General features: G+C 56.0%; 7 protein-coding genes across 7 annotated transcripts; 2 read left to right on the top strand and 5 right to left on the bottom strand.

Annotated features, from left to right (window-relative positions):
- Positions 1–1,642: 1,642 nt before the first annotated feature.
- On the bottom strand, positions 1,643–3,811 carry CMQ_5753 (DNA methyltransferase 1-associated protein dmap1; the record flags this gene model as incomplete). Its single annotated transcript, XM_014313340.1, has 1 exon — positions 1,643–3,811. One exon carries the CDS (start codon positions 3,809–3,811, stop codon positions 1,643–1,645), a length of 2,169 nt encoding a protein of 722 aa, XP_014168815.1.
- A 639-nt stretch (positions 3,812–4,450) lies between these two features.
- CMQ_5489 (endosomal cargo receptor) lies at positions 4,451–5,239 on the top strand (the record flags this gene model as incomplete). The annotated part of the gene is made up of 3 exons (XM_014313076.1): positions 4,451–4,654; positions 4,743–5,021; positions 5,090–5,239. The coding sequence occupies 3 exons, from the start codon at positions 4,451–4,453 to the stop codon at positions 5,237–5,239; spliced, it is 633 nt and encodes a 210-aa protein (XP_014168551.1).
- A 976-nt stretch (positions 5,240–6,215) lies between these two features.
- Positions 6,216–7,788, bottom strand: CMQ_5511 (casein kinase 1; the record flags this gene model as incomplete). Its single annotated transcript, XM_014313098.1, has 4 exons — positions 6,216–7,220; positions 7,279–7,427; positions 7,501–7,570; positions 7,660–7,788. The coding sequence occupies 4 exons, from the start codon at positions 7,786–7,788 to the stop codon at positions 6,216–6,218; spliced, it is 1,353 nt and encodes a 450-aa protein (XP_014168573.1).
- A 2,982-nt stretch (positions 7,789–10,770) lies between these two features.
- Positions 10,771–15,154, bottom strand: CMQ_5600 (nuclear pore complex subunit; the record flags this gene model as incomplete). The annotated part of the gene is made up of 4 exons (XM_014313187.1): positions 10,771–11,105; positions 11,169–14,624; positions 14,703–14,763; positions 14,828–15,154. 4 exons carry the CDS (start codon positions 15,152–15,154, stop codon positions 10,771–10,773), a joined length of 4,179 nt encoding a protein of 1,392 aa, XP_014168662.1.
- Positions 15,155–16,887: 1,733 nt separating this feature from the next.
- On the bottom strand, positions 16,888–17,701 carry CMQ_5537 (sedlin; the record flags this gene model as incomplete). Its single annotated transcript, XM_014313124.1, has 3 exons — positions 16,888–17,061; positions 17,135–17,581; positions 17,651–17,701. 3 exons carry the CDS (start codon positions 17,699–17,701, stop codon positions 16,888–16,890), a joined length of 672 nt encoding a protein of 223 aa, XP_014168599.1.
- A 578-nt stretch (positions 17,702–18,279) lies between these two features.
- CMQ_5736 (tafazzin) lies at positions 18,280–19,543 on the top strand (the record flags this gene model as incomplete). Its single annotated transcript, XM_014313323.1, has 3 exons — positions 18,280–18,485; positions 18,631–18,735; positions 18,820–19,543. The coding sequence occupies 3 exons, from the start codon at positions 18,280–18,282 to the stop codon at positions 19,541–19,543; spliced, it is 1,035 nt and encodes a 344-aa protein (XP_014168798.1).
- Positions 19,544–19,716: 173 nt separating this feature from the next.
- On the bottom strand, positions 19,717–25,552 carry CMQ_5691 (c6 zinc finger domain containing protein; the record flags this gene model as incomplete). The annotated part of the gene is made up of 7 exons (XM_014313278.1): positions 19,717–20,676; positions 20,741–20,881; positions 20,948–21,709; positions 22,723–22,757; positions 24,486–24,556; positions 24,620–25,029; positions 25,481–25,552. The coding sequence occupies 7 exons, from the start codon at positions 25,550–25,552 to the stop codon at positions 19,717–19,719; spliced, it is 2,451 nt and encodes an 816-aa protein (XP_014168753.1).
- Positions 25,553–26,587: the final 1,035 nt, after the last annotated feature.

The raw sequence follows: 26,587 nt of genomic DNA, 5'->3' as shown, positions 1-26,587 counted from the left end.
TCGGCGAATAAAGGTCGATGAAAGGCTGATGGTGATGCACCCTTTTTTCTTTGCCGCCCTGCCCCCAAGCACAAGTATCGGCCCCCCTTCTTTTCCCCTGACATCCCCACACCATCTTTGAGCCCTGGCAGGCTGCTGCCGCTGCTGCTGCTGACTCGACTGCCGAGTCACAGTGGAGGGGAAGCAGCAGCGCGGCAGGCAGGCAGGCTGCTGCCCAATACCCGACACCCTGGGACGAGGCGGCCAGCCCTGCCAAGTCAGACGGCGTCACAGCTCCATCGTTCCGTCACTCGCAGCCCGTCAGTCTGTCACGGCGCAGGTACCGTGTCCAGGCGAGACGCTGTGGTGGACTCTACAACAGCACTCCCCCCTCTTTCCCCAGGTCGGTTGCTCATCTTGGCTCTCTCCAGCCTCTGCAGATACTGGGAGCAGAAGATAATGACCTCTCACTGGTGGAGCAGCCGCTACAAGTCCCACGGCCTTATGAAACGGACCATTGACGGCTTGCCAGATCGGGATGTAAGTCATCTCTGCCACGACCAGGCTGGCCTGCGAGGAAACCAACGGCCATGAAAACGGCTGGAGGGGCTTCTTGTTGCACACACCCCCTCCCTCTCTCTGATCTCCTCTGCATGGCAGTCCGTGGCGTTGGATCAGGGGGGACCTTGACAGATGAGACTGGGCTGGGGTGTTGCTACTAGTTGCCGCTTGATATCTCATACAAGCACTCGTGCGTGGCCCGTCTCTGACCAGCATAGAGCCAATGCGAGGCTCTAGAAACATGGCAGGAAGCAGCCACTAACACATCACCTGCAGGTACGGATTCCAGGCGCCTTGCCTGCTTGTGTCCATTTATTTATAGACACAAGATGATAGTGTCATGTTAAGCATATTGCAACGACATGTGCTGGACAGCGCGTGCTCCTTCGCAGCCGAAGTGGTACGCATGCACGAGCATCTTGTTGGCTTCTTCATTCCCTTAGCGCTTAGCAAGATAGGCGTAAGCCAAGGTGCATAGATATCGACAGGTTCGTGACCTTTCGGTCGCCTCCCTGCTCATCTCTTTCTGAGACCTAATTATAGCAACTATATGACCCCGATTGGACTCCTCCTCGGAGATGATGTGACGTGTGGTTCGAGACGTTGGCGGCCGCATCTCTGGGCCCCTAATTGGCCCTTTGTCTTGTAGCCGCGGATAGCAGAGGGTGATCCCGCCGGGCCTTTGTTTTACATGACGAAGCCGCCCAGTGCAATGCCCGTCTTCTGCAGCGGAAGATACGCATCAGCCGTTTCATTGGTGCGATGCTGTCGAGCTTCTATTTATGTCCGTCCCCACAATCTCGACGTCCTTCATTTTGGGCAGAGCTTCTCCCAGTGTTCCGGAAGGACGACACCGGCTGCTTTCTGTAACGGTCATCGGACCTGTTTGCCTGGCCCGCGTCTTGGCAGATGCCGTGTCTCGAGCGTGCGAGTCGTTCACCACTGCCATTAGATTCAAGAAACTCTTCTCAAACGGTAGCAACGAATGTGCAAGTCCAGATCACAAGCATTCTCAACATATTACACTCTGTAACGCACACATTCTGCAAGCAATGGCAATACATTGTAATACTGCATGTTATCGTAAATTTGAACAGCGACCTCACTTCTTCTGCCGCTTTGCGCTCTTGTCGCTGGCTGCACTCAGCACGCTGGCACTGCGCTTTTGCCCTGTGTTCACCAGCGCAATGCCGCTGCTGCTGCTTCCCGGCCGCGAGCCCGGTACTGCCAGCCTGCCCGGGTCGCCGTCCTCTGTATCGGCATCGGCATCAGCTTCTGCACTGCCGCTGCTGCTGGTGCCGGTGCCGGTGCCGGCTGTCGTCGTTGCTGGCTTCTGATCTTCCTCTTCGGTCTTCAAGGCCACGTTGTCGGATGATCTTTTGCCGTCTTCCGTCCTGTTCCTCCTCGGTTGCCGCTCTTCAGCAGCCGTGACATCTTCCGTCTTTCCATCTGCCGTGATCGTGTCAGAAGCAGCAGACGCTTCGCCCGTCGAGATAACAGCATCAGCCTTCTTCTTATCTAATCCCGCTGCGTCTCCGCTGCTGACCCCTTCTGCCCGGGCAGCCAGCGGCGGCCGAGTCTTGTCGCGCTCCATCTTCCGCTGCTCCTCGATCTTGATCTCACTGTCCAGCTTGTCGCTGCCCTTGCGCAGGTCCACCAGCTGCACGACCGCATTGACCAGCTGCTCAAACTGCGCCGTCACCGCTGCCGTCGGCATAAACAACCGTGCTGGCATGTCCAGCTCGTTCAAGATGTTCGTGATGCGCAGCTGCTGTTGGCCGCTCTTGTGCGAAAAGAGCTTGTTAATCTTCTCGTATCGGAACGTCGGCCCGGATCCAAGTCGGTCGTGGTACGTCACGCCATACACATCTCGTTCCTGGTCAGTCAGCTTGCGCCGTTCTGCCTGTGCACCGCCCTTCTTGTTCTTCCCAGGACCCGACATCGCCGACGCTACCCCCGCTGCCGCTCCTCCTGCATCCACGTTCGCCAGGTTGACCGTGCTGGAATCGCGCCGGTGGTGGTGGTGGCCGCCTGCAGCTGATGCCGCAATGCTGTCACGCCGTCCGCCCGACTCGGCCGCTCCGCCCACTGCTGCCGTCGAGCCGGAGCCGCCAGCAGCGCCGCCGGGCATCGGATTTGCCACCTCGCCCGCTGCAAGACTCTTGCGCTTCTTGGACTTCTCGCTGTGGAACATGAGGCTCTGCAGCAGCGTGTGCAGGCCCGAGCTCGTCTTGAAGGAGCTGATGTCCGTGTCGGCGTGGGGAAAGTCGAGCCGGTTATACAGCTCGCGTCGTTCCTCGTTTGTCCGCTCGACGCGAGCCATAATACGCCTGACCTCCAGCAGCAGAGCCTCCTCTTCGCGCACCTCGTCCCGGGACCGGGTCAGCGCATTGCTGACAAACGCCTTCCGTGCCTTTTCCTGCTGCGGCTTGAAGTTGGCCATCATCCCGTGCAAATTGTACTCGGCTTGCGTCATATACTGCGCCGGCTTCTGCACTGCCATCATCTTCGCTGCAATCTCGTAGTACCGCGCTTTCAAATCCTCCATCGACCGAGACGATGCTGTGCCAGATGCCGTGACGAGTGACGTGGACGAGGAAATCGCTCCTCCAGTTCCGCCGCCGCCTGGTCGGTAGTCGTAGCGGTCCCAGATGAGCGGCCAGCGGAGATCGAAGTCCTTGACAAGTTCAAGCAGGTAGTCTGTCTCCTCCCGCGTCCAGTCCGGGTGCACCAGATTGGCATTGTACTGGTCGTCGTTGTACTGTGGCACAACCACCTTGACGTTAAACTTGGCAAACACTGAATCCTCCATGGACGCCTCTGGTGCCGGCACTAGTGCTGGTGCTGGTGCTGCTTCTAGTGCTGGCTCTGGTACTGTGCCCTCTGAGTCCACTGTGCTCCCAGGTTCCGTCTGCTGTTGTGCTGCGCCTTCGCTCGCCTCGGGTTGTCGTCGCCAGTGCCGCAGCACCAGACTTCCATCCTCGCGTGCCGAGTTCTTAAATGCCCGCAGCTCCCAGTGCGCCGTCGGCTTGCGGTTAAATATTCTCCTCTTCTTGAAGCTCGGCATCAGCTGTGGTACAATCGCGATGGGGTTCGCTCCGCCGAGGCTCTGGATTTCTCGCGCCAGACCCTTCAAGCTCGATCGCGATGCGGATAGAAAGGCCGATGATGTCCCCGTCTTCTGCTTCTTCGACGGTCGACTGGCCGCTCCGCTGCTTCCTGCGCCATCCTGGTGAAGGCTCAGCACGTCTCGCACGTCTGACGATGACATATTCGATGGCCTATCGATGGATCACGGTTCGTTGCTGTCTAGCTGTTCAAATGCGCCGACTTCGCTCTCTGGCCCGTCTATCTATCGCATCCGAGTCGTGAAACGGGAGGCTCCTACGCACGTACGAAGGCACCCATTCTATGGCGGCACGGATAGCAGAAGAAAAGAGCGGCGTTAGGGGGATAAAAGTATGTATTGTCGTCGTGCATCGACTCTTGTAGAAAATAATTCTGCAATCGCGTTTAATGATTACCCCAAACGTGCACGTGATGCCATGAGGCAGAGCTAAAGCTTTTAGTGTGCTTCGCCCCTATAACTGCACGCTCAAGAGGTAGTCCAATCAAGCGCGTGTCCTCGTCGTCGCGGATGTATAGCTTTGCACGTGATTGCTCTACGGCCAACGAAGTCCCTTTTTTCGAACGTGGCAGCTTGGGGACATTTCTGCAAGAGCCAGCGCGCGACAACTCTGACGGCATTATTGTGATCTGCCACCTCGACGACCCTCTCTTCCGCCATTTCTTGCTGGAGCCATCCCCAGCCAATTGGCCAATCCTTCCGTCGAGCCCGAGGAACGAAGACAGACGGCCCGCCGCACCCACGAGCGCCCGCAAACGCAGCAGACAAAACACAGCAGCCACGATGAAGGCGATTCTCCCTCTGCTGACGCTGGCCAGCGCAGCCAGCGCTTTGCACTTGTACATTGACAACACCAAGCCCAAGTGCTTCTTCGAGGAGCTGCCCAAGGACACCCTGGTGGTCGGACATTACAATACCGCCGAATTTGACGATAGAACCAACAGCTGGCAACAGCATGACGGCATCAGCACCTATATCTCGGTCGACGTAGGTTCTTGTCTTTCTGCATCGGACACACGCCCGTATGCGCGTGCCTTCTCACCATGCTCGAGCTGACAGGCTGCAAATATGGTAGGAGACCTTTGACAATGACCACCGGGTCGTCTCGCAGCGCGGCGCTGCCAACGGCCGCTTCACCTTCACCGCCGCCGAGGCTGGCGAGCACAAGATCTGTTTCACGCCCAACTCCAACAGCGGGCGGAACGGCGGCGTCAAGTTGAACCTCGACCTGGCTATCGGCGAGTCTAGCAAGCTCGAGAGCACGGACAAGGGCAAGCTCGAGGACCTCGAAGGCCGCCTGCGCGATCTCAACTCGCGCCTCAACGGCATCCGACGCGAACAGGTGTTCCAGCGCGTGAGTTCATCTCCCTCTCTTCTGCCCAGTCTTCTGTCTCTCGTTCTGACAACCGCCCTCGTTCCCAGGAACGCGAGGCTGATTTTCGTGATCAGTCTGAGGCTACCAACGCCCGTGTCATCCGCTGGATCGTTATCCAGCTTGTCGTGCTCGGCGTCACCTGCACTTGGCAGTTGTCACACCTGCGGTCCTTCTTCATCAAGCAAAAGCTCACCTAGAAAAGACACGATTGGAATCTGGGTTCGTCGGTAGGCTTGCTTCGGGGGTTAGATACAAAATAGTAGGGGGGTTCGTGAAGGAACTGTACATAACCAACTGGTCTTCTTCAAAAAAAATCCCGAATTTGTTATTGTAGTGCTACGTCGATACTACAATACAAAACGAGACACGTCTTTCTTTTCCTCAAATGAATGTTTAGTCGATTCGTCTATGCTTTTCTGGCTTTGGCTATCTTCAAAATGAGAAATGAAATCTTGACTCTTTCCCACCCCACAATATTAATACGACGATACAAAAACATGACAGTATAAGAACAAAACGAACTGCCAGACCCAATGCAATATCCCTTTAAAAGCATACTTCCCTGGCGCCGTGCTGCGCGATTGATTGGTCGAAAATCGAAGTTGATCCTGAGCTCATCAAAGAAATAAAGCCGTGACATGTTTTTGTTTCTTTCTTGCCACTTTTGTTCTCGCTGTTCGGACTCTGCAGTCAGGCAGCACGGCCCTGTTTGACTCCGGATCTGCGTGTCTCTGACATATGAAGGACCAGAGCGAGTATAGAAACAGACGGATCTGGTCAAGAGACAGAAGCGATGCGTGATTGCACCGGATCGGTTTCCATTTCTCCTTCCCCTTCTGGAGACGACAATATGTTGATGGCAACTGCTCGGGACAAGCCTGATTCGATTCTTCCCCAGTAAAAAAGAGAGACAAAGAGAGAAAAAGAGAAATTCGCCTGCCACCGTCTATCTCTCAATCAGTGCCAAGCATTCCCAGGTGCAATGTACCGGCAGCGGTAGAAACTTCGGGAAGTTTGAAGACCGCGCAAATTGGGGAGGAGGCACGAAAACGAGGAGACAGAATCATGTGAGAACATGCGGTGGTAGTAAAAGCGACAGTGTAAAGTGTATGGGATGACCCCTCAGCCGGTGAAGTCCTTCAATCGGTCAAGGGGCCGGGTATCACCGCAAATTTAGCCACAGCAAACGGCCTTCATGAACTTCTGGAAGCCTGTGGGCTGCGGCTCGGGAGCACGACTGTTGGGCACAGCAGCTGGCGGCGGTTGCGGAATGCTGCTCGGATCAGCGGGGCGAGGCAGGTTTTGAGTACTGGTCTGGAACTGAGCCTGGGTTGAACCTGCCGGCGTGTTCATGTCGCGAAGACCCCCGGCTCCGCTGCTCCCCCTCGTCGGCAAGGTGGCGACGGGGGCGCTTTGCCGATCTTTCCTGGTACTCGGTTTGATCGGTGAAGGAGGCGGGGGCTGTGCGGCGTTTAAACGGTCGGCAGTCAGACGGGCACGGGGATCGTTCTGGTGAGGCGTACCGGTGCCGCCGCGAGAGTTGGCGTGGAGCTCGATGTTGGACGGGCCCGGGCGCTGGTTCGGGTTGTGCAGGCGGTCCCATTCGGGCTTCTTGGAAGTTTCCTTGCCAACCTTGAGCCAGTCATACTCGCCGTCCTCAACACCACCGGTGTCCTTCAGAGCCTGGGTGAAAAGGTCGCGCAGGTAGTCGTAGTCGGGGGTGTCCTCGAAGCCAAGATTGCGCACATAGGTCAAGTACTTCTCGAACTGCAGGGGGAAGCCCTCGCAAAGATCCTTAATAGCAGTCGTCTGCTTCTTCTCGCCAATCTTTTCGTACTTCTGCTTGTTTGTAGCAGCCTTCAGACCTTGCCACGGCAGGCCACCGCGAAGGAAGTACATGAACACATGGCCCAAGGCCTCCAGGTCATCACGTCGTGATTGCTCGCGACCAAGATGCGTGTTAATGCTCATGTAGCGGGCCGTTCCGGACAAGGACTTGCGTTCGCGATAAGGAATGTGCTGCTTGGTCTTGGGGTCGCGGTACTGCTTGGCCATGCCAAAGTCAACGACATGGATGACATTGGCAGCCTTGGTGCCTGGCCGGCCAATAAGGAAGTTGTCGGGCTTGATGTCACGGTAGATGAGGTTCTTCTCGTGGATCGTCTGGACACGGGAGAGCTGTTGCTAGTGTTAGAATACCATGATTAACAAATGGAGCCAGGGGCTGGCACCGTACCATCTGCTTTGCAACCATCACCACGGTCTTGATAGTGAATCGCCGGTTGCAGTGATCAAACAAGTCTTCCAACGAAGGGCCGAGCAGATCGATGACTAGGATGTTGTGGAGACCCTCCTGACCGAAGTAGTAGACATTGGGGATACCGGCTAGCGAAATGATAGATTAGCATCAGGTTATCGACGTAGTCCGAATGGATTGCAGCAAGACCAAAGAACTCACGGCAGCCGACGAGAATCTTGTACGTGCGGTATTCATCTCGAAGTTGGGGGGCGTCACTCTTCCTAGGTTCCTATGGGGTGGTTAGAGAGCGGGTAATCGGAGTGGTGATGGGCAAGCGAGATGGAAAGCATGTCGAAGATGGAATGGGATGCGACATACGAATTTGATGGCGACCTGCTGGCTGTTTAACAAGTTGGTGCCTTCGAAAATGACACCAAACGAACCCTCTCCGATTTTCTTGCCGACGCGGTAGTGCACGCCGACGACGTTTGATGACGATGAAGCCATTTTGGTTGGATCGGTGTCGGTGGCGGCCGCTGGGGGTCACAGCTAGCCAAGGTAACGAGGCGCGATGACAACGAATACGGCGAGCTCGACGAGTCGGACTAGAACGCCAAGGGGTCACCGACTCGAAGGACTCTGTTGTGGCAATTGGGAGTAAGGGAAGGAGAGACGGAGGGAGGGAAGGAGAGGGAAGGAAAGAAAGGAGAGGAAGAAGAGAAGAAGAGGAGGATGGGAAAAAGGAGTAAGAGGAAAAAGGAGAGTAAAGCAGAAGTACCAGTAAGGCAGGATACGATAAAAACTAGGCGAGGCCGCAATTTGGGGGGGGGGGGGGGGGGGGGGGGGCGGGTAGTAGTCTGGTGTGTCTGTTGTGGGCAGCAAGCTACCTGTGGCGTCGTATTATGGACTATTACCGAAATAGACAGGGACTGTGGTAGAAGGTGGTTGGCTGGCTTGAGGTCGAGAATTATGGGACAGGCGGTCAAGAGGGGAAAGGCGGCATTCCTTACTGGCCTTGCAGGATGCAGAGAGGCACGGGAGAACGGCAACGGTCACGAGGAGAGACGAGGGGGAGCGAGACATGGGTTAGGAAGGGCGAAGAAGACGAGAGGAATACTTGCGACGTTAACGGCGAGAAAAGAAGGACGGACGAGACAGAGAAGGAAAAGGAGAGGAAGCGCTGCAGGAAAAGGGAGAAGGGGCGACGACAGCAATGGCAGGCCCCCAACAATAGCGGCTGGGGCCAACAGATTAGATTTTTATGGGCTGGACCATTAGGTACCTTGCAGTGGCAGGTAGCGCTATGGGTGCTGGCACGGGCTGGGTGGTTCAGGGCAACAGAGCTAGCAGCGGGCAGGATACGGAGTAAGAGTGGCTAGCTGCCATGGCACGTCGAGTACAGATGATTGGCGAGCTATCACTTCGGGCTCTTGCCTTGATGCTTTGCTCCTCCCAACCTGACGCGTTCCAGCGGACACACGTCTGCACTTGTACGAGCAGAGCAGCAGATTCCTATCTACAATGTCGTCGCACCTTCCTATCTCTGACCGAGTGACATGGAGACATGGCAATTGTGCACGGCAAGGCCAGGAGGGAAAGGGGGAAAGAGGGCCGCCAGGTGGAGTCGGCCGAGGAATTGCAGGTGGGCCTCTCCTTTTGGCGCAGCGGATTGCGTATTTTACTGGGGAGGCCAGAATAATGAAGAGAGAGGCCATCGAGTCAGCAGGACAAGGCGTGTCTGAGCAGCGCCAGCAAATGGAGAGACGGCACGCGGCCGACGCCCCCCAAAGCAGCAGCTGCTTACCGTCATCGCCGTGCCATCATGCTGTGGCGGCCACAGCATTGGGCGCGACAAAGAGGCCATGTCTCAGGCCTGTCCGGTCGTCCATTGAGCTGTCGTATTGATTATCGTAAGATGCGCAGAAGGGTTTTCTTTGCGTCGCGCATGGAATACGAGCCTCGAAGGCCGTCCAGTGCCTGCATCCTCCCAGCCGCAACACCGCAGGTCCACCCTGCCCGTACGGACCATCTTGAGATCATCGGCCAACCCTGACAGCAGAGCCAGACGAGTCAGGCCAGGTCTGTCGGGTGTGCGCGAGGCTGTGCAGCGCTTTCTCGCCGTCGGCGACAAAGAGGCCAGGCACGAGAAGGCAGGCTGGAGCGGGCTAGAAGAGACGACTTCTTTGCTTCTTGCCACCCGACTCTAAAATAAGGAGCAGAGCAGCAACGAAAAGGAGACCCAGGGCGGCAAGCCCTTCCAACCGCCCCGGCGAGCTGCAATGGGCGAGAAAAGCCCAGAATCCGACTGGGCCTTGCATGCGCGATACCCCAGTTCAACGCTACATGCCTACCAATGCAACCAAGCAACCAGTCCCCCACATCTCTGCAGCGTTAGCCGTGCAAAGCTTTGGAGTACGGAGTACGGAGTGCGCAGTAAGATACATGCTATGTAGTATCTTACGTACTCCCTTCTTGCGAGAGAATGAGGGAATGGGAGAAATGAGGACGGGGCGGGAACAGGAGAAGACGCGTAGCATTTGACAAAGGCAGAGCATGAACAAGAAGCAGGCCGGCCAGACCGTCGAAAGCCCCGTTAGCTCTGCCAGCTGTCTGCCGCCTCCCGATTGGACCAGCCAGGCTACTATGCAAGATAGTAAAGCAGCACACATTGTCAGAAGCTATGGCATCGTCGTACAGCAATGCTCAACCGTACTCGAAACTCGGACAAACGACAGTTTCACTTTTCGGCCCTGCAGCGGCAGCCCTGCAACAGCCCTCCTTTGTCCGAGCACACCGACATTACGAGACTCCGTAACGATGGCCCAACCACTTTTCAGTGGGCCGTTATTGGCCGTCCAAAATGTGAAACTAGCCGCCTGGCTGTCGATTTGGGCTCGACGAAGGGCCTGGCTCTCCGTCTGTCAAATTTGATCTCTCCTCCACAGTAAACGTTTTTTGGCTGCAGGTTGCTGACACAGTTCTGACCAAATGCCAGTGTCTCGTACATACATACTGTGCGGAAGCACTGTGCTTGACATCCGTTCGTTTTCGTATCGTACGTGATGTCTGACAGTACAGGTTTCCTTGAAAGCTACCTTTCTACCCGTATACTGGACGACCTGCATGTTGCCATTCGCTCGTCCCACATCTCTTCCCTTTGTATACAAAAAAAGTGTGTGTGTTAGTGTGTATACATGGAATCCTATGGCCAGCCTCTTCCCCCTTCCTTCCCCCAAAAAGAGCCCGTACACAAACAGTTAAGATACAAAGAACAAAGAACGGAGAAACAAAAAAAAGACAGGTACTTTCTTCAGGACAGCTTGTTCTCCAGTAAGTCTAAGTCAGGAGAACATCCATTACCCTGGTCGTACGCAGACCCGCAGACCACCAACGCCGTATTGCTCCAGCCTTTTTTCAGCCTTTCAGACTTTCAGTCTTTCCTGTCGTGTGCATCCTCTCTTCTTTTTCTTTCATCACTCCGCCCTTGCATTACGACGACCGTTCTCCGAAGAGCTTCTTCCCATTCGCCTGTGCCACTGGTGCCTTCGCGCCCTCTCGGTCAACCGTCAAGCGGTCCACCTCGGCCTGGCACGCCTTCTCGGCCGCCTCCACGGCTGCTCGACACCAGTCATCCAGCCGGCACTTGTCAATGTACCGCCGGAGCAGCGTGTCCTCCTGCCGCATCGCATCCAGCATCTTCTCGCGGAACGCGTCCTCCAAGTTGGCAAAGCGCGCCGTCGTCGCCGGATCGCCGCCGTCTGTGTAGACGCCCAGGGCCTCGGATGGCTTAACCACTGCATATGAGATGGAAGCGTCGAGTTTGTCTGCACCCAGTTAGCATCCGGCTCCTTCGAACAGATCCATCCCCTCACCACTCTGGAACTCACGCTCAATGCACAGCGCGTACGCCGTCGTGTATACTGCTGTCATCGCCAGCACAGCTGCCGTCGACTCGTCGTCCTGCAGCTGTGTGTTGTTGATCTTAGTCCAGTCGTCCCGCGCAAAGCAGCGTCGCCAGATCAGCCGCTGAGCCTGCTGTCGCTCCTCGCCGTCGCGCAGACCTCCGTAGGCTACTTGCAGCGCCAGATAGAAGACATCCTGATCAACCGGCACCTCGTCACGACGTGCATCCATCAACGTCAGCACGTCAATCAGCCCAAACGCATCTAGCGCCTCGTGTCGCAGTAGCCGGCTCAACCCGTCTTCCAACACGTGTAGCAGCGCCTTCTGTCGCTTCGGGATCCGTCCTGCGTGCTTCTCCATCGCCAGCTGCAACTCGGCTCCCTCGTCCACTGCCGCCTCGATCGACGGCAGCACCCAGCTGTACACCAGGTCTTGGATCTTTATGATCCCCAACTGCCGGTCCACCTGAGCGATGCTGCCCGCTGAGGCTGCTGCTTCGGTCGGTGCAGCTGTCGTCAGTGTCGCCATGGCCGTTGTTAGCGCCGCTGTCGGCCCCTGTTCTGCCAACAAGGCCAGCTTGCCCAGGCTCAGCTCGATCTTCTTGTTCCATAGCCGCTGCTCCCGGTCCATGCCCAGCGTCAGCAGCGTGCCGGCCGCCTTCTCCACGTCGCGCTCACGCTCCACGTCGTTGATCCACGAGATCTTGGCCAGCTCCGGCTTTGACCGCAGATACTGTGTCGCGAATCCGATCGTGTCGCCCGGGAAGTCCAGCACTGCCTTGATCCCGTCGTCGCGGAGCAGAATGTCGTACACGGCAAAGGCAAACGGCCGTCCGTACTCCACAAAGCACTCGGCTATCCGCTGTTCCTTAGCGAGCGCTGAGGCACGCTTCTCCGTCGCCCGGCTGGTGCCCGCGTCCACCGTCATCGCGTCGCTGCGCAGCTTGCGCACCTCTTCCACCATGATCTCGGCTAGCGCCGTGATCGAGTTGTGCTTCCTGGCCACCGCGATGGCGTCGTCCCAGAGCCCGTAGTTCTTGAGCCGGTACACCTTGGAGTAACGGTCCTCAGAGTACGTCTTGGAGCAGCGGTCGCCGTATAGACGCTCAGACTCAGCCTCGCGCGTCTGCGTCCACCGGTAGTGCTCCTGCAGTGCCAGCAGGTAGCGGTCTGTCAAGCTTGGCAGCGCCTCTCGTATCGACTCGATCAGCCCTGGGTCCGGTGCCGCTGCGGACGTTACCTTGTTCGGGTAGAACTGGTCGAGCCAGTTGCAGCAGAGATCCACCAGCCGCTTCGCATTGTTCGTAATAAAGTATGTCGATGTCCACGGCTCTGGCAAACCTTCGTAACCCTGCACGAGAATGCCAGACTCCAGGTCCTCCTTCTCCAGCCCGTAGAAGCTGAGATGGTCCACGCGGTACTTTGCCGACCCGTTGAGCGCACCAGAGTTGACTTGCACGCCCTCGTACATGAGTCGCGTCACGCCACGGTCGTCTAGTAGATGGTCTTTGTACACGTACTTGATCACCTCGTATGCCCACGCGATGAACAGGTCCATGCGCCAGACGTCGTTGACGAAAAAGTGCCGCACGCGATCCACCTCGCCAACCTCGCGGTTGGGATTCTTCTTCTCGTCCTCGTGGATGTACTCGACAATCTCCGAGACAATCGTCTTTCGCTCGAGCGTCTTGCCGTCTGCGCGGTCCGTGAGGAACTGCTCGTGCAAAAACCACATCGCCGACGCCGTCGCCATCTTTTCCGCGTCCCACAGCAGCCGCCAGCGCACGCGGCGGCTGAGCCGGACGTGCCGCGCGCTCAGGTGCTTCACGAGTCTGGAGAGGTAGTTTGCACGTGTCTGCAAATTGCTCTCGAGCGACGCTGGCACCTTGGGCGTAAACGACGTCTTCGAGCCGAGGATGTCGCGGCTCAACTCCATGGCCGCCTCGCCAATTTCGTGGTCAGAGAATGGCGACGGCCGCTTGCCATCAAAGACCAGCGGGTTGTCGTCTTTGATGCCGAAAAAAACCGCCTCCTCTAGCTTGCTCTTCGCCGTTACCTCAGGAGGTCTGTCGCTGATGAAGCGATCGACATCTATCGTGGCCAGACGGACCACGCCGACGCCGCGCACAATCAGGACCGCGGCCGGGTTTTTTGTCTTGTGACGATGCAGGCGCGATGCTACAGCGCCGGCACCCGGGCCGTCCAGTTCGGACGAGCCATTGCCCATGGGCTCCTCAACACCCGAGCCGACGATTTCCAGCGTGCTGTCGCTGCGAAAGTCGACCACGTCCTCGAAACTAGCAGGGAGGTGCCTATCCTCGCCCTGTAGCTGAGAGTCCGGAGTCTCGGGAGGCTGCGCAAGCGATGCGATGACAACTGTCTTGTCGAGCACAACGTAAGCAACAACGGCCGGTCTGGGAAGATACACACGGGGGCGCTGCTCGGCAGATGGCTGGTGTGTGGTAATCGGAGACGTGAGAGACGTGATCGGTCGAACCATGCCCACCTGGGCGACATCGTGTGAGATGATGAGCTCGATGAGGTAGTATGGTGTGCGCGTCTTTCGTGGCAGGGCGACCAACAGTAGGAGCTGATGTATGGAGGAATCGTCGGACTCGGTGAAGTTGCTAAGACGGACAGCATCAGTGTACTTGTGTTCGATGCCCTTGGGCACAAAGGTGAAGTCGACAATCTCCAGGGACTCGGCTGCGAAGCTGTCCACGCTGGCGTCAAACTGACAGATAGCACTAATGATTGGCTCCCGTGCGTCTGTGTCGAGAACAGTGTCATAACTGCCTCCGCGGTGGACCTTCCAGGCGCTGAACTTGCCCTTGGAATTGGCGGCCAACACGGTGCGCTCACCAATCCTGAAGACAGGGCCTGCCCGAACGGCAACCACGTCCTCTCTGGCAGCGGACTGCTTCAGCGCGTAACGAATGCTACCGAAGAAGCCAGTCGAGACGGCGCTCATCCCGGCGCTCCGCAAGAATTGCACCGAGATGGCCGGCCGACCATGCGCATCCCGCACATTCATGCAGGCGAGCCGGCCGCTGCTGGTCAGGAGAATGAAGCCAGCAGGCTCGGCGTTGATGATCTCGGTCACATACTCAGTCGAGGAGATGCCGGGAATGACGTCTTCGACGCCAGTTCGCTGTTGGCGCAAGAAGTCCAGTGTGGCCGCGCTCGAGATGGACTCCCAGTAGCTGACTTTGCCGGTCATGGGCATGATGACAATCAGGCCGGGCTCTTCAGATGACGCAGACGGAGCCACGAGGGCGCCGAGAGGAAGGGGATCGGACGCGTGTCTTGACGGATAGGGTAGCGCGAATGTGAAAGTCTCGGGGGATGGGCTGTTCGCGGTATAGGGCCAGACGATGGCGTGGGTGTGTGTGAGGCTGACGGCATAGCCGTTGGCTGAGTAGATGGATCCATGTTGAAAGCCTGTGACGGTTAGATGGGTAGTGGATTCGTCTTGAACGTCTGCAGCCGTATAAAGTCGCGTCGAGAGAGGAGACTCACTACCGGGTTCAGCCCGAAGCCTGTCTGGTAGAGCGGGCAGCTTGCCCTCACTGTGTACGCGCTGTTGCCGGCCTTCACGATATGTTAGCCGCGTCGGCTATGAGGGAGAGAGATGGGGAACGTACCAAGACAATGCTTCCGTCGCCTTTGCTGATCCGCTCGCCGGCCTTGGACTTTTTGGAGCGAACGCTGAGCTCCTTCTTGGGTGCGGCCTGGACGGGCGGCAGGGCGTTTTCGATGCCGTCACGCTTCACGGTCATCATGGCCGCCTTGTCGGCCTTGACCTGGAACATCTCGGGCGCGACTTCGGGGTTGCGAAAAGTCTGCTCGCTCAGGGGAAGGCGCTGGCGCTTAGCCTTTGGTTGTTGGTGTATGGTATCGGATGTGATGGGCCGCTGCCGCCGCCGGCTGCGCGTGGCCGTGGCCGGGCCTCCTTCAAGAGGGGAGAACATGTTTGCGATGTGCTATGGTAGTTGCCAGCTCGACAGAGCGGTGTGAGAGATGTCGTTCGGTCGTTGACTGTCGACGACAGGCCGATGACCGATGGCCGAAAGCCGTTGGTCAGGGGGGTAAGGGATGCGTCAAAGCAATCGCGAGATCTCGGGTGACGTCGACGATGGGCGCGGATGAGATTTCGCGATGACGGACAGGGAGATGGATATGACCGTATCCGTTGACGACGAGGAAAAAGCGCAGGCAAAAAGACGGTCCGACGAATTTGATGCAAAGATGCGGCTCGCGATGCAAAGTGGATGGTGTTGTTATGCAGATGCGGATGCAGAAACAAAGGAGCTAAAGAGGAGATTGGGTTGAGAAGTGCGTGTGTGTGGCCCAGCGAGGCGGAAACAGCTGGCCCGATGACATTTGACAACGATTGTGCAGGGCCTTTTTTCTGTCTGCCTCTTACGGTCCGCAAGATCGATTTTTTGACTTTGTATTTTTGTATTTTTTTTGCTGTATTTTTTTATTTTGAGGCGGAACCTCTATTCAACTCTGCTCTGCTACTGGTCAGCTCGCTGCTGTATTGAGCTTGGTCTTGCTGTCGTGGACAACACATTGAAATCCACTAATTTGCTCTGAGCGCGGGAAGAGCTAATCCCTATTTGTCCAACCACGTAAGACCCGACCAGCCCATAGAGGCAGGTACCGTTTCACCGCCCTGTTCCTTGCCCAGCTTAAATGTATCTTAAGACAGCATTTCGTTTGAGGCAGCGCATTGCGAGAGTTCGCATACCTGCTGAGTCTGTCCGAAACATTGTTGAAGGCTATTTATTACGAGTAGAACAATGATAAACTTACGCACTGTCATACGCTGCGAGCCCTTGGGGGGATTACGACAATACTAGGCGGCTGTTAAGCGCATCATCCATTGAGTGGCAGCATTTTATTGTTGGGAACAAGTGACATCATCAGTCAAAACTATGTCAGCCGAGCCTGTAGAGGAAAGTCGTCGGAGATCGCAATGCCACGACAACGCTAAAGGATGAGCACGAGCATTCAAGCAAGTAAAACTGGATAGGCATGCCTGATTCAAGACCAAGTAGCCCAAAGCACCACAAGTAGTAGTCCCTATAACATGTATGGCGAGCCTTAGTGACCAAACACTTCAGGCTGCAGAATCGGTCCTCTCCTTGAATAGTAAGGAGGCGGTACAGGAAAGCGTCAGAATTTCGTCAGTCTTGTGTTTATACATTCATAGCAGTCGTAATGTTGTCTATTTACTTGTTTATCTTCACATTGTGTTTTCAACGCTCCTCGCAGACAAGGTCCCATTTTCCGGCTTTGTCCCTACCACCTGCTTTGATCCCGCCATGCAATCGAGATAGGGCAGTTCTGTCTGAGGAACGCAGGTGGCACGGATGAGCATCAGTACTGACAGCCCGTCGCGCGGTGTGACGTTGCATCAGTTTCTCTGGGTGCTTGTAGTGGCGTGAAAACCAGTCTTTGATACTGGAGTTCAGCCCGAGTCCCAGGACCAGCCGTTCGGCACGGCTTAGTGCAATGTGGCGGGAGCTGAAGACCGGCTGGGGTACAAAGCGTTGTCGCGGCTTAGCCGGAGAGGGCCAGTAGACAGTGTCGCGCGGCCCGGTAGGGCTCAGCTCGGTATATATGGCAAGATGCCCAGAAGACTCGTGGTACAGCCGCCCAGAGAATCAGATGGTGTCCAGGTTCTAGTGCAACCAGCTTATGCGATGCTGACGCCTGGCATCCAGGCCTCGCCGATGCGCTGCATGTCTCCGTCGAAGCGACGGCTGGTGATCTTCTTCCCTCCATGACCTGAGGGTGGCGAGTGTTCGTCGGGATCGAAGAAGGGGTTCTGGAGCAGCCGTACAAAGGCGGCCTGCATGGCCTTGAAGACCTGAGATAGGGGGTCAGTGAGAGGACTGGAAGGCAGGGAGGCATGGAGGAGTGAGCTATGCAGCAAGACGTACGGGCTTCAGGTCTGTTTCCCGCAGTCCGGTCACGCTGCCTCCCAGCGACATAGAGTTGCGATTGCCGGCAGAAGCTGAGCCCGAGCTTGCGCCCGTTCCAGAGCTCGGGGTGGCGGCGACGAGGTTGCCGCCCAGGACGGAAGCGCGACGACCGCGCATATCGACGACAGCCACGAGCTTGATCCCGGTATTTGTCTCGTAGCCGTAGGCGGCCAGGCGGTCGTCGAGGGCGTGCAGCAGCAGCAGCCCGTTGGCGTCGCTGGCGCCGCTGAGGCCGGCGCTGCTGGAGCCGGTGGTCTTGGCAGTGACGGCGGCAGCGGAGCGCACGGCAAAGATGTCGAGCGTCCCGCAGATGATGAGCGAGAACTGGAGGGGCGTGCGGACGGGCACGAGGCTGTTGGTGGCCGCGTCGTAGGAGGGAAAGACGGAAATATGGAGGGGGTTATTCTAGGGGGACGTCAGCTTGCTGCTTTTCGGGAAGTCCAGTCTCCCTGCTATTTTCAGAGTCCGCCTTACGTTTCGTCCGATCACGCCCAGACAGGCAATAGACGGGATGGTGGACGCCATGGTGGAGGGCGGGGGGCGAAGCGTTGCGATGGATATCGAGTCGAAGTGAGGTTGGAGAAGAAGAAGATGAATTGGCGGTATTGAAACGAGTTGTTGAGAACGGGACGGCCCTACTCAGACACAGCTGGCTGACGCTAACTTGCCAAGCGGACACAAAATGCTGTTAGCGGGCTCGGCCGCTGAAAGAAGCCCCTGGCGTGCTGTGGGAGGTTTCTGTCTTCAGCGCGTGTGGGCCGAATCGTGGCCGTGATTGGTTGCGAAGGCCTCGATTTCTTCGCTAAAGGGCTCCGCTTTCGGCCAAAACAGAAAATCGATTCAACAAAATATTATTCAATGTCTGCAACGAGGTTCGCAGGCGGACAACCAGGGCGCCCCCGAACCCTGTGATCGAGGCCGACAAGACGGATGGGCGAGGGATCTCGGAAAACGAACGATTGAGGCATCAAGACGATCATCCCAGACGGACAGCCCCCCACATCTTCTTCCGCACTGCATCCCGCTCGCTTACAGCCTACGCAGCCTTCCCGTAGCCTCGAATCCAAGACGGAAACCTCTCCGACTTTTCTCTCCTCGGTACAATGTCTGTCTCCAAGGCACCGCAGCAGCAGCCCAGCCTGCTCTGGCGGACTGCGTCCACGGCCGTCATGGCCACCACCGGCTTGATCTGCCGCACCTTTCTCTACGGTCTCAGCAGCGTTGAGGTCCACGGCCTGGACAAGTTCCTGGCTCTGCTGGACTCACGGCGCGACATTGAGGCGCGGCAGCGGGGGCTCATCACTGGTGGGTAGTTTCCATCTGTCTCATCCTGTTTAATCTTCTGCTGACATGGACAAGTCTGCAACCACGTATCTGTGTAGGTGTCGTGTCTTCAGGCACATAATGTACCACACCCACACAATCACCCACACACACAACTGACCGGCCTGCAGCCTCGACGACCCGCTCATCTGGGGCGTCCTGCCGTGGCGGTACACCCTGGACCACCGGAACCTGCGATGGGGCCTCGGTGCCCACGACATCTGCTACAAGAACAGGTGAGTGTCTCGGATTCTGGTCATGGCCTCGATCATCTCTGCTCATACAGCTGCCGGCAGCCTGCTGGGCCACTTCTTCTACAGTGGCCAGACGCTGCCAACACACCGCCTGAACCACTCACCGCTGGGCGGTCTCTTCCAGCCGACCATTGAGCAGGCCGTGGGCGTGCTCTCGCTGCCGTCATCGACGCCGACGACGACGACAACAACGACAAAAATGTCCGCCACCGCCATGGCGCCCTTCTTTTCGACCAACGGGGTCGATCGCTGGCCATCGCCGGCCTCGTTCGCTTGCAACCGACCCGGTTGGGTGCACATCTTCCCCGAGGGCGCCGTGCACCAACAACGCGACCGCGGACTCCGCTACTTCCGTTGGGGCATCGCCCGGCTGATTCTTGAGAGCGAGCCAGCCCCCGAGGTCGTGCCCATGTTCATCGACGGACCTGACCGCGTCATGCCCGAGGACCGCGAGTTTCCCCGCTTCCTGCCGCGTGTCGGCCAGCATATCCGCGTCGTTTTTGGCGACGCCCTCGGCTCCGACGCCTTTGCCGAGGAACGTGCGCGCTGGCGCAAGCTCGTGGCTGCCGGCGGTGCCGACGCCCCCTCGGATTCCTCCACCGAGTCTCCCGCTGCCGCCCTCCGCCGAGAGGTCGCCATGCGCGTCCGCGACGAGGTCCTCAAGCTGCGTCGCCAGCTCGGTTACCCCGACGAAGACCCTGCCCTCGGTCTCGCCGAGACCTGGGCCCGCGAACCCCATTTGAAGCGTTATCGCAGCCATATCGATGACAGCCTAGTCAACCAGGAGTAAAGACGGCGGACCGGAACATCTCACATATTTGCTTGTTGGCGTTTGGTATACAAAAAAGGAGGGGGCCGGCCCTGAAATGGGCTGCAGAGAAGCTGCACCATGCATGTATGGTATTGATTTATATGCGTATGGCAACATATTCGTAGACTTATCGTACGTCCTGTCGACCACGACTATTCAACACCTCCTGTGGTACATGTCCGCATGTATTGTGAGTCAAAAGGAGAGACTACGTCCCATTGGCCTTCTCTTTTGGGCATCCCCTGCCAGCCATGCCGGCTTGCCCTCATGGCGTCAGCTATCTTCCGCGCTTGCTGCATGCCCAGCTTCGCCCACACCATTTCGACCACGGCCAGTGCCCATCGCCACTGAGCTTCGGGCACCCCACGCCCACAGCCAGCCGCCTGCAGGTGGAATAGCAATGGCGGCATACCCACCGCCCCGGCGCCGGCCTTGCGCGGCGGGACCGTTGTCGGCGCTGTCAGCGCGTCGTAGACCTCTCTTGGCACGCGCGGGTGTCGCCAGAATGTGGGCGTGCTGACCAGAATCCCCTCGGCCATGCGGCGGATGACCCGCAGGAGATGCGCCCGCAGGCAGTCAAAGGTCTTGTCTCCTGTGTCTGGGTCGTCTTGGTTGCCATCGATGTCAGAGCTTCCTGGTCTCCCTGTTCCCACTGGCACACGCATCGCCGCCTCTGCTGACTGTGGACATTTCTCCGCCATGTCCAGCAGCAGCTCGCTATTCAGGATCCGCACCCATCTGTAGTAGCTCCACATACGGGCTGTCGGCATGTCGGCATAGCGGTAGAAATGCCCGCCGAAACAGGCATCTGGCGGCAGCACCGTCGTCTGGCACAACTCCATTTGCCATTGCTTGGACGTAAGTACACTGCGCTCCCATGCAGACAGCCGTGCATCCAGCTGTCGTGTCTTTGCTATCAAGGTAGTTGTTGATGCCATATTATCTGCAATCACGTGACTCCTCACGTGCGCCGACAGATTGACGAAGCCAGCCGCCACCACCAACAGCTCTGTGATCGCTCGCTCATTCGCCGGTACGTTGCGCGACCCAGCCGTGACGTAGTCGAGGACAACTGGTGGCATGCGAGCTCCCGTCGCATAGCATGGAATTAGCTAGAAGAGTGAGCGAAATGCGATCCAGAGGGGGTTTCAGAGCGGCGCCCCGTATAATTCGTACCAAGGAAAAGCAATACTGCATCAGACTCCGGAACGGCTGTGCCGCCGGTGGTAGCAGCGGCAGGAAGTTGCGCATAAGCGCTGCGGCGCCCTTGACATGTACGCTGGCAATATCAAACGACTCATTGTCGCCCCGGACGACCTGTATAGAATCGGTCAGCACAGGTCGGATCCCTCAACTTCAGCATCCCCATGCCCGTTAGCTCACCTCGAACATGGCCATTAGTACAATGCCACGTATCGTTGTCTCCATATCCTGCAGCCGCGCGCTCATCAGCGACTGGTTCGTCTGCCGCAGTCCAGACAGGTAGTGCTGTCTCGACACGTCCCGTAGCTCCTTGTCGCCAGTCAGGTTAGCCATAGCCACGAGGCCTACAGCCGACACGAGCGAAGTCGTCGCTGGCTGGAACAGCCATGGGTACTCGATCGCGAGCAGCGCCGAGTCTGATGGCTCATGCGCCTGTCCGTACATGTAGCTGCCAATGTAAAAATGCAGCCCGCGCTCGGCCATCGTTGTCTGCGGTCCCACCGCCAGAGGACAGGGCTTGCGGCCCGATACAATCGCGAGGTTATCCGGCGTCTGGGACAGGCGCCTGCTCTCCCTGTTTGTCTCCACTAACCATGCTATGGCCCTCTCGTCTGTTCTGTCGTCTCCGTCTTCTTCCTTGACCAAGGGCCTGTCAACCTGGTTGGACCCGCTGCGAGACGTGGTTCTTGGCCACCGTCCCAGTGTGCCAGAGGAAGATGCCTCCGGAGTGACTAGCAGGGCATTCGCATCTTTGGTGCTGGCCACTGACGTGGAAGCTGAGGACGACGCGGTCGCCGGGCCGCCGCGAGGATGAATCTCTTGGAACTTGCTCCGCACTTTGACCGTCTCGTCCCGGAACATCAGCGACAGCTGGTCTCGGTAGCCGGGGCACTTCTTGCCAGCCCGCGTGCATTGCGAACATTCGGGCTGTAGCTTGTTGCACTGATAGAGAGAGAAGCAGAGGCGCAGCCACGTCAGCAATCTTGCTGATCGTTAAACAGGCCCACTGCAGGGGTTAGGCCGGAGAGGAATGGAGGGGACCCGGGCTGGCCACGCTGCATGCCATAGCCTAGCCGGGGAGCGTGGAGAAAAGCGAGCCACGCCAGACCAATATGGAATACGATATAGACCGGACATAAAGCCTACAAGGGCACGCACCTTGATTCGTCTTATGCGACAATTCTTGCAGCTAAGAGACGCCTTGCCACAAAAAACCATGACGTGCGGCCGTGCTCCGTCCTCCGTAGGCTTCGAAGAGAGGGGAGCTACAAGAGGGAGCAGTGGAGGGTGGGAAGCGTTACTGATTCGCTTCGACCATGGGTGACAGACAAAGTGGATGCGGTGGGAGGGGGGGAGGATGTGCCAGTGCCGGCTGCCTCGCTTCTGTCGTCGGGATATGTCTTCTCTTGTCTGTTTTAGGAATTCAGATCGTTGGCTGCTTTAGCCGACCACTGAAACGGTCACGAGTCGTATTGTCGTCAGTGTGGACTAGGGTATCAGGGATCCTCTTTTTTAGACGTTAGTAGGGGCAATGCTGTTGGCGTTTCGCGTGAAGGTACGGCAGTGCTTCCGAAGCTGTGTGCCGGACGGAAGCCGGGAAGAGAGGCGTTTATGGGGGGAGAGAGGAAAAAGAACTGTCGAAAAGGGAAACCAGATCGTTGGAGGATCAGATCTAAGTAGGAAAATTACGAGTACGAATTACAAGTGCTGACCCAAGAGTACTCGTACTATGTACAGAAGCAGGAGCACCTCTCGCTATACGTCGTAATTAGGTAGTCCACCCTAAAAAGTGGACTGAAAACTGGGGGCATTGGCAGAAGTGGCCCTAGAATTAGAGCCTAATTTGGTTCCTGGTGTTGAACAAGTATCGTCCGATTCGTTATACTCTCCGGCCATCTATAAGAGTTTCTGCCATCGACAAAAGTCTCTTACCAACGGACCTTTCTGTATCATACTGCCTTCGTTTTCTGCTCCCGCAAGTCCGAAAAAGCTACAAAGTGAGCCAGCAACAGCTTGCTTATACAAAGCAACGACTGCCAATAATGCATTGACCATCTTTCGATTTTTCTTAACTCTTGCCTGTTGCTGACCTAACAGTAATCCCCACTAAGCCAATCATACCCGCATCGGGACGCCCATTATTAATTTAGCACCGGCCTTCTTTATTTTAAATCCATCTACGGAGTGCTCATACGGCCTTGGCAAGGTGCAAGGATTGATCAGCCCTGTTTGATGTATGTCCGGGACGGGCATCTAGCCGTTGTGGTTATTGGATGAACCTCCTAAGCTGCGGGAGCCCTAACGAGTACCGAGTACAGCATTAACGACCAAATCACGCACGCCCTCCCTACTGCGACGTCGCTTGTGAGACGATGTGCCATACTTCGTAGCTTGCACGGCTTATACCGAATGTGGGTCGGATTGCGACACGTCCATTCCACCGCTCTCTCAGTCTCATTCTTAGCCTATGGAAGGTGGCTTCTGGGATATGGACGGAAAAAGTGGTCAGTTTTGCTTTTCTTCACGCCTCTGCCATGTACGGAGTAAGTATCTTCTACCCCTCCGGAGCTCCGCTCTTGCATGATCCCTGATCGACAGGAGCAGCGATTGAGTCATTTAGGGTTATAGGCCTGAGCAGAAATACACCGTAAGTAGACGAGGTCTCTAGTATGATCGGAGTTTTATGATCAAAGCGACATAAATTCGTAGGGGATAGCTATTTTCACGGTTCTTTCTCTGGTATACCTGAAGGTTGTTGAGATTGTGCAAACTGAAAGAAGGCACGTAAGGTACAAAGGCAGAGCTTACCACAGTCTGGGACCACCGGCACATCTACCGGTTCCAAGCACGGGGAAAGCTCGTCTCCCGAGAACCACCGCCGGCAAAGTTGCGCAGCCGCCCTAGGGGTGTGGACATGCAGCTGGCAACTCGAAGCAGTTGACTGGAGGCAATTAACGTGGAGGTTGATAATGATGATGAGGAAGAGGCGGACTTGATAGGCACGGCGCCGGTAGACTAGAAGAAGTGACAGGATGGAGAGGGTACAGAAGGGTTGGTCGAGTAATAAAATGTGTATGAACCGTTCAAGCAGAGGGCATAAATCAAAGGAGGATAACTGATTACAAGTGAGGTTCTGCGTATCGCCCTTTTAGGCAGTGTCTCAGTAACTACACCGTTGAATTCAGAGCACCGTTGCTATAACAGCGTCTTTCTTCTCTGCCTTCTAGCACTTGCTGCACCCTATTTAGGCACGCGGAGTTGCGTGTTAGTCCTATAGTAAGTGTTACTTGAACAATGATGGCTGGTACAGTATCAAGTAGGTGGTTGTAGGTAACGTGCATGAAAAGCTTATGAAAAATCTAATATATCGTACAAAAAGCAACCCTCAAGAAAAATTGTTATTCTATCTAGCCAAACCCCTTTTCTGAATATGGATATCAATGCTTCGGCAGTATCTGGTCCATCGGTAGGCCCTTGTGTTATACTGTAGCGCAATGTGCCTGCGTTCGTGTTTAGACTGATGGCGGAAACCCACGGGTACATGAGCACCGAGTGGAACGATTGTATACACGAAAACCACCACGACCATCGACATAGCATATAGTACGTACTAGCTACAGACGATGATTAGTAGTCACAAGAACGAAGGTCAGCGGTCCAGTAGACTAGTCGTCTATCGGACGATAAGGGCAGCGTGTTCGAGTGCCTAAGAACGTACCACCAGTCGTGCTTCTCGGCACACTGTCTTTTGCCGAGGGCAACTTCGGCTTCTCGGTAGGTAGACCAGATCTGTCAGAAGCCACAAGGTCAGGCACCCCACATAGGACGGAACTTAGGGTCGGCACAGCTCACATGATAATGCAGTACAAGACGTTGATAACATACAGCAGCATCCGCCAGCGGGACTCAAACTGATACTGGCTGATATCGATGGTGAAGAGCTTGTTGCCTTTCACGGAGCGGAAACGAATGGCTGGGATGGAAAAGAGGCAGAAAGCACCGATCTTCGTGCTGACGCCTGCGAACGCAATATCCATGCCTTTCTTGAGCTTGGTGACAGTGCTAGCTTCCGTCGCCTGTGTTCCTGAGAATATTCCAGCGCCGGCGAGCAGCAGCAGCAGCAGCGCAAAAATTATGCAGCCGACAAAGAAGGTGTCGGTCAGCGCGTCGGCATACAGAAGTCGCACGGTGGGGGAGGTTATAGCAAGTGATGCTCGCCATCGTAGGAGAAGGCAAGTCAGAACCGGGACGAATGCATGGAGCTGATGAGCAACAGTATCGGTTATTAGGGAAGGGGAGCACGGATGAACACGCCCGCAGAAGAGAAAAGAACGGCACACAGGCTAGGTTATAAGATACCTGAATCGAAGACAAGAGACGGTCGCCCGCGTATGTCTGGGGGTAACATGCTTTTATATGGCCAACGGAGGCTGGCACGTCTTTAGATGAGACTCCTATCGGCGAGTTGGCGAACGGACATTGTACCTTTCTACACGCCGTCCTATGGCAAGTGCTCTATTGATGCCAAATCAGTACAGGACGAACGACTGTATAAATCTACTACCAGTCGGTTATAATCACCAAATTCGAACCCCCCAAATTTTGTATCGGTCCGTCTGATTTTCTTGGCATGGCTCAATTGATCTAAGCTATGATAAATAGGGGCTTGGGCCAAGGCATTAGGGTTCCTGTTCTCGTTCTGATGCAACATACTATTATGCGGGCTGACAAGCCTCTATCATGCCTGGCCGCTTCAGCTTGTAGGAGGGGTAGACCTGGGACCATAATCTTAAAGATGCAATGCAACGTAGGTGGTAGATATACCGGCACCTTGGGAGAATAACTACCATTGCTGATACGGCCTGGGCACGACTAGGCTGTGCTGCCGCTTGACTTGCAGACGGTGAACGTATGGCGCCGTTTTTGGAACAACGCCCCCACATTCCCCTGTAAGTCGACCCAGCCTTGTATTCTCAGCTAAACAAGGAAAGGCTCTGGCACCTCTTTGCAAGGCAAGATACAAATACGATCCCAAGATGGAGTTGTCCTGATAGGCCGCGGCATAGCCTTGTGTAGAAATTTGCCTAACAGCGCCTAAAACGGAATACATTAACAATTTAAACAACTGCAGAGTCTATAGAATTCTTGGTAGCATCCTTTACCGGCCTAGCAGTCTTTACTTCAACAAAAATCCAAAACGATCGAACATAAACAGAAGCATAGGTTGTCTAGCACAGCGCTGTGATAACTCATTTCACAAATGTTAGGATACGAATATCTTCTTTGCGGACTGGCAGCCTATGTTTCTTATTCAATTCATTGTACGGAGTAAGATATGTAGGTACAAACTTCACGTCTTGGTAGAAGCGAGGACAAAATAAAAGAAGAAGTATTGTACTTTCCTTTAAACTCTCCATCATGCCAAGACTTTTAAAACTCTTGTCATGCGTCTGTTGTTCCTAAATGCGTTATGTTTTCATGCATATTGGAACTTACGGATTTATGCATTCGTGCATTTCATATTTACGATTACCGGAAAGACGATACACTTTTTGGGTCGCGCCTGCCCTTTACCAGCGAGACCCACTTTTTGTCTCTTGCACGGTTAATTTTCTTTTTTACCTGTAATTTTTTTGTCACGTTCGAAAAGCGAATGCCAGTACGTCAACCTTAACCTCAACCTGATTTGTGTGTTCTATCATCATCACTTCAAATCGCCCACAACACCCGAAGTGGACAATCGACGAGGAGCACAGACGACATCGGAACACCTTGTCAAGGCAATAAAAAGGCTCACCAGCACTTACATATTTCTACCAT

The sequence above is a fragment of the Grosmannia clavigera genome (genome assembly GCF_000143105.1).
Source record: "Grosmannia clavigera kw1407 unplaced genomic scaffold GCSC_89, whole genome shotgun sequence".
In the NCBI taxonomy this organism is placed as follows: Eukaryota; Fungi; Ascomycota; class Sordariomycetes; order Ophiostomatales; family Ophiostomataceae; genus Leptographium; species Leptographium clavigerum.
This window is presented reverse-complemented; position numbering and strand designations above follow the sequence as displayed.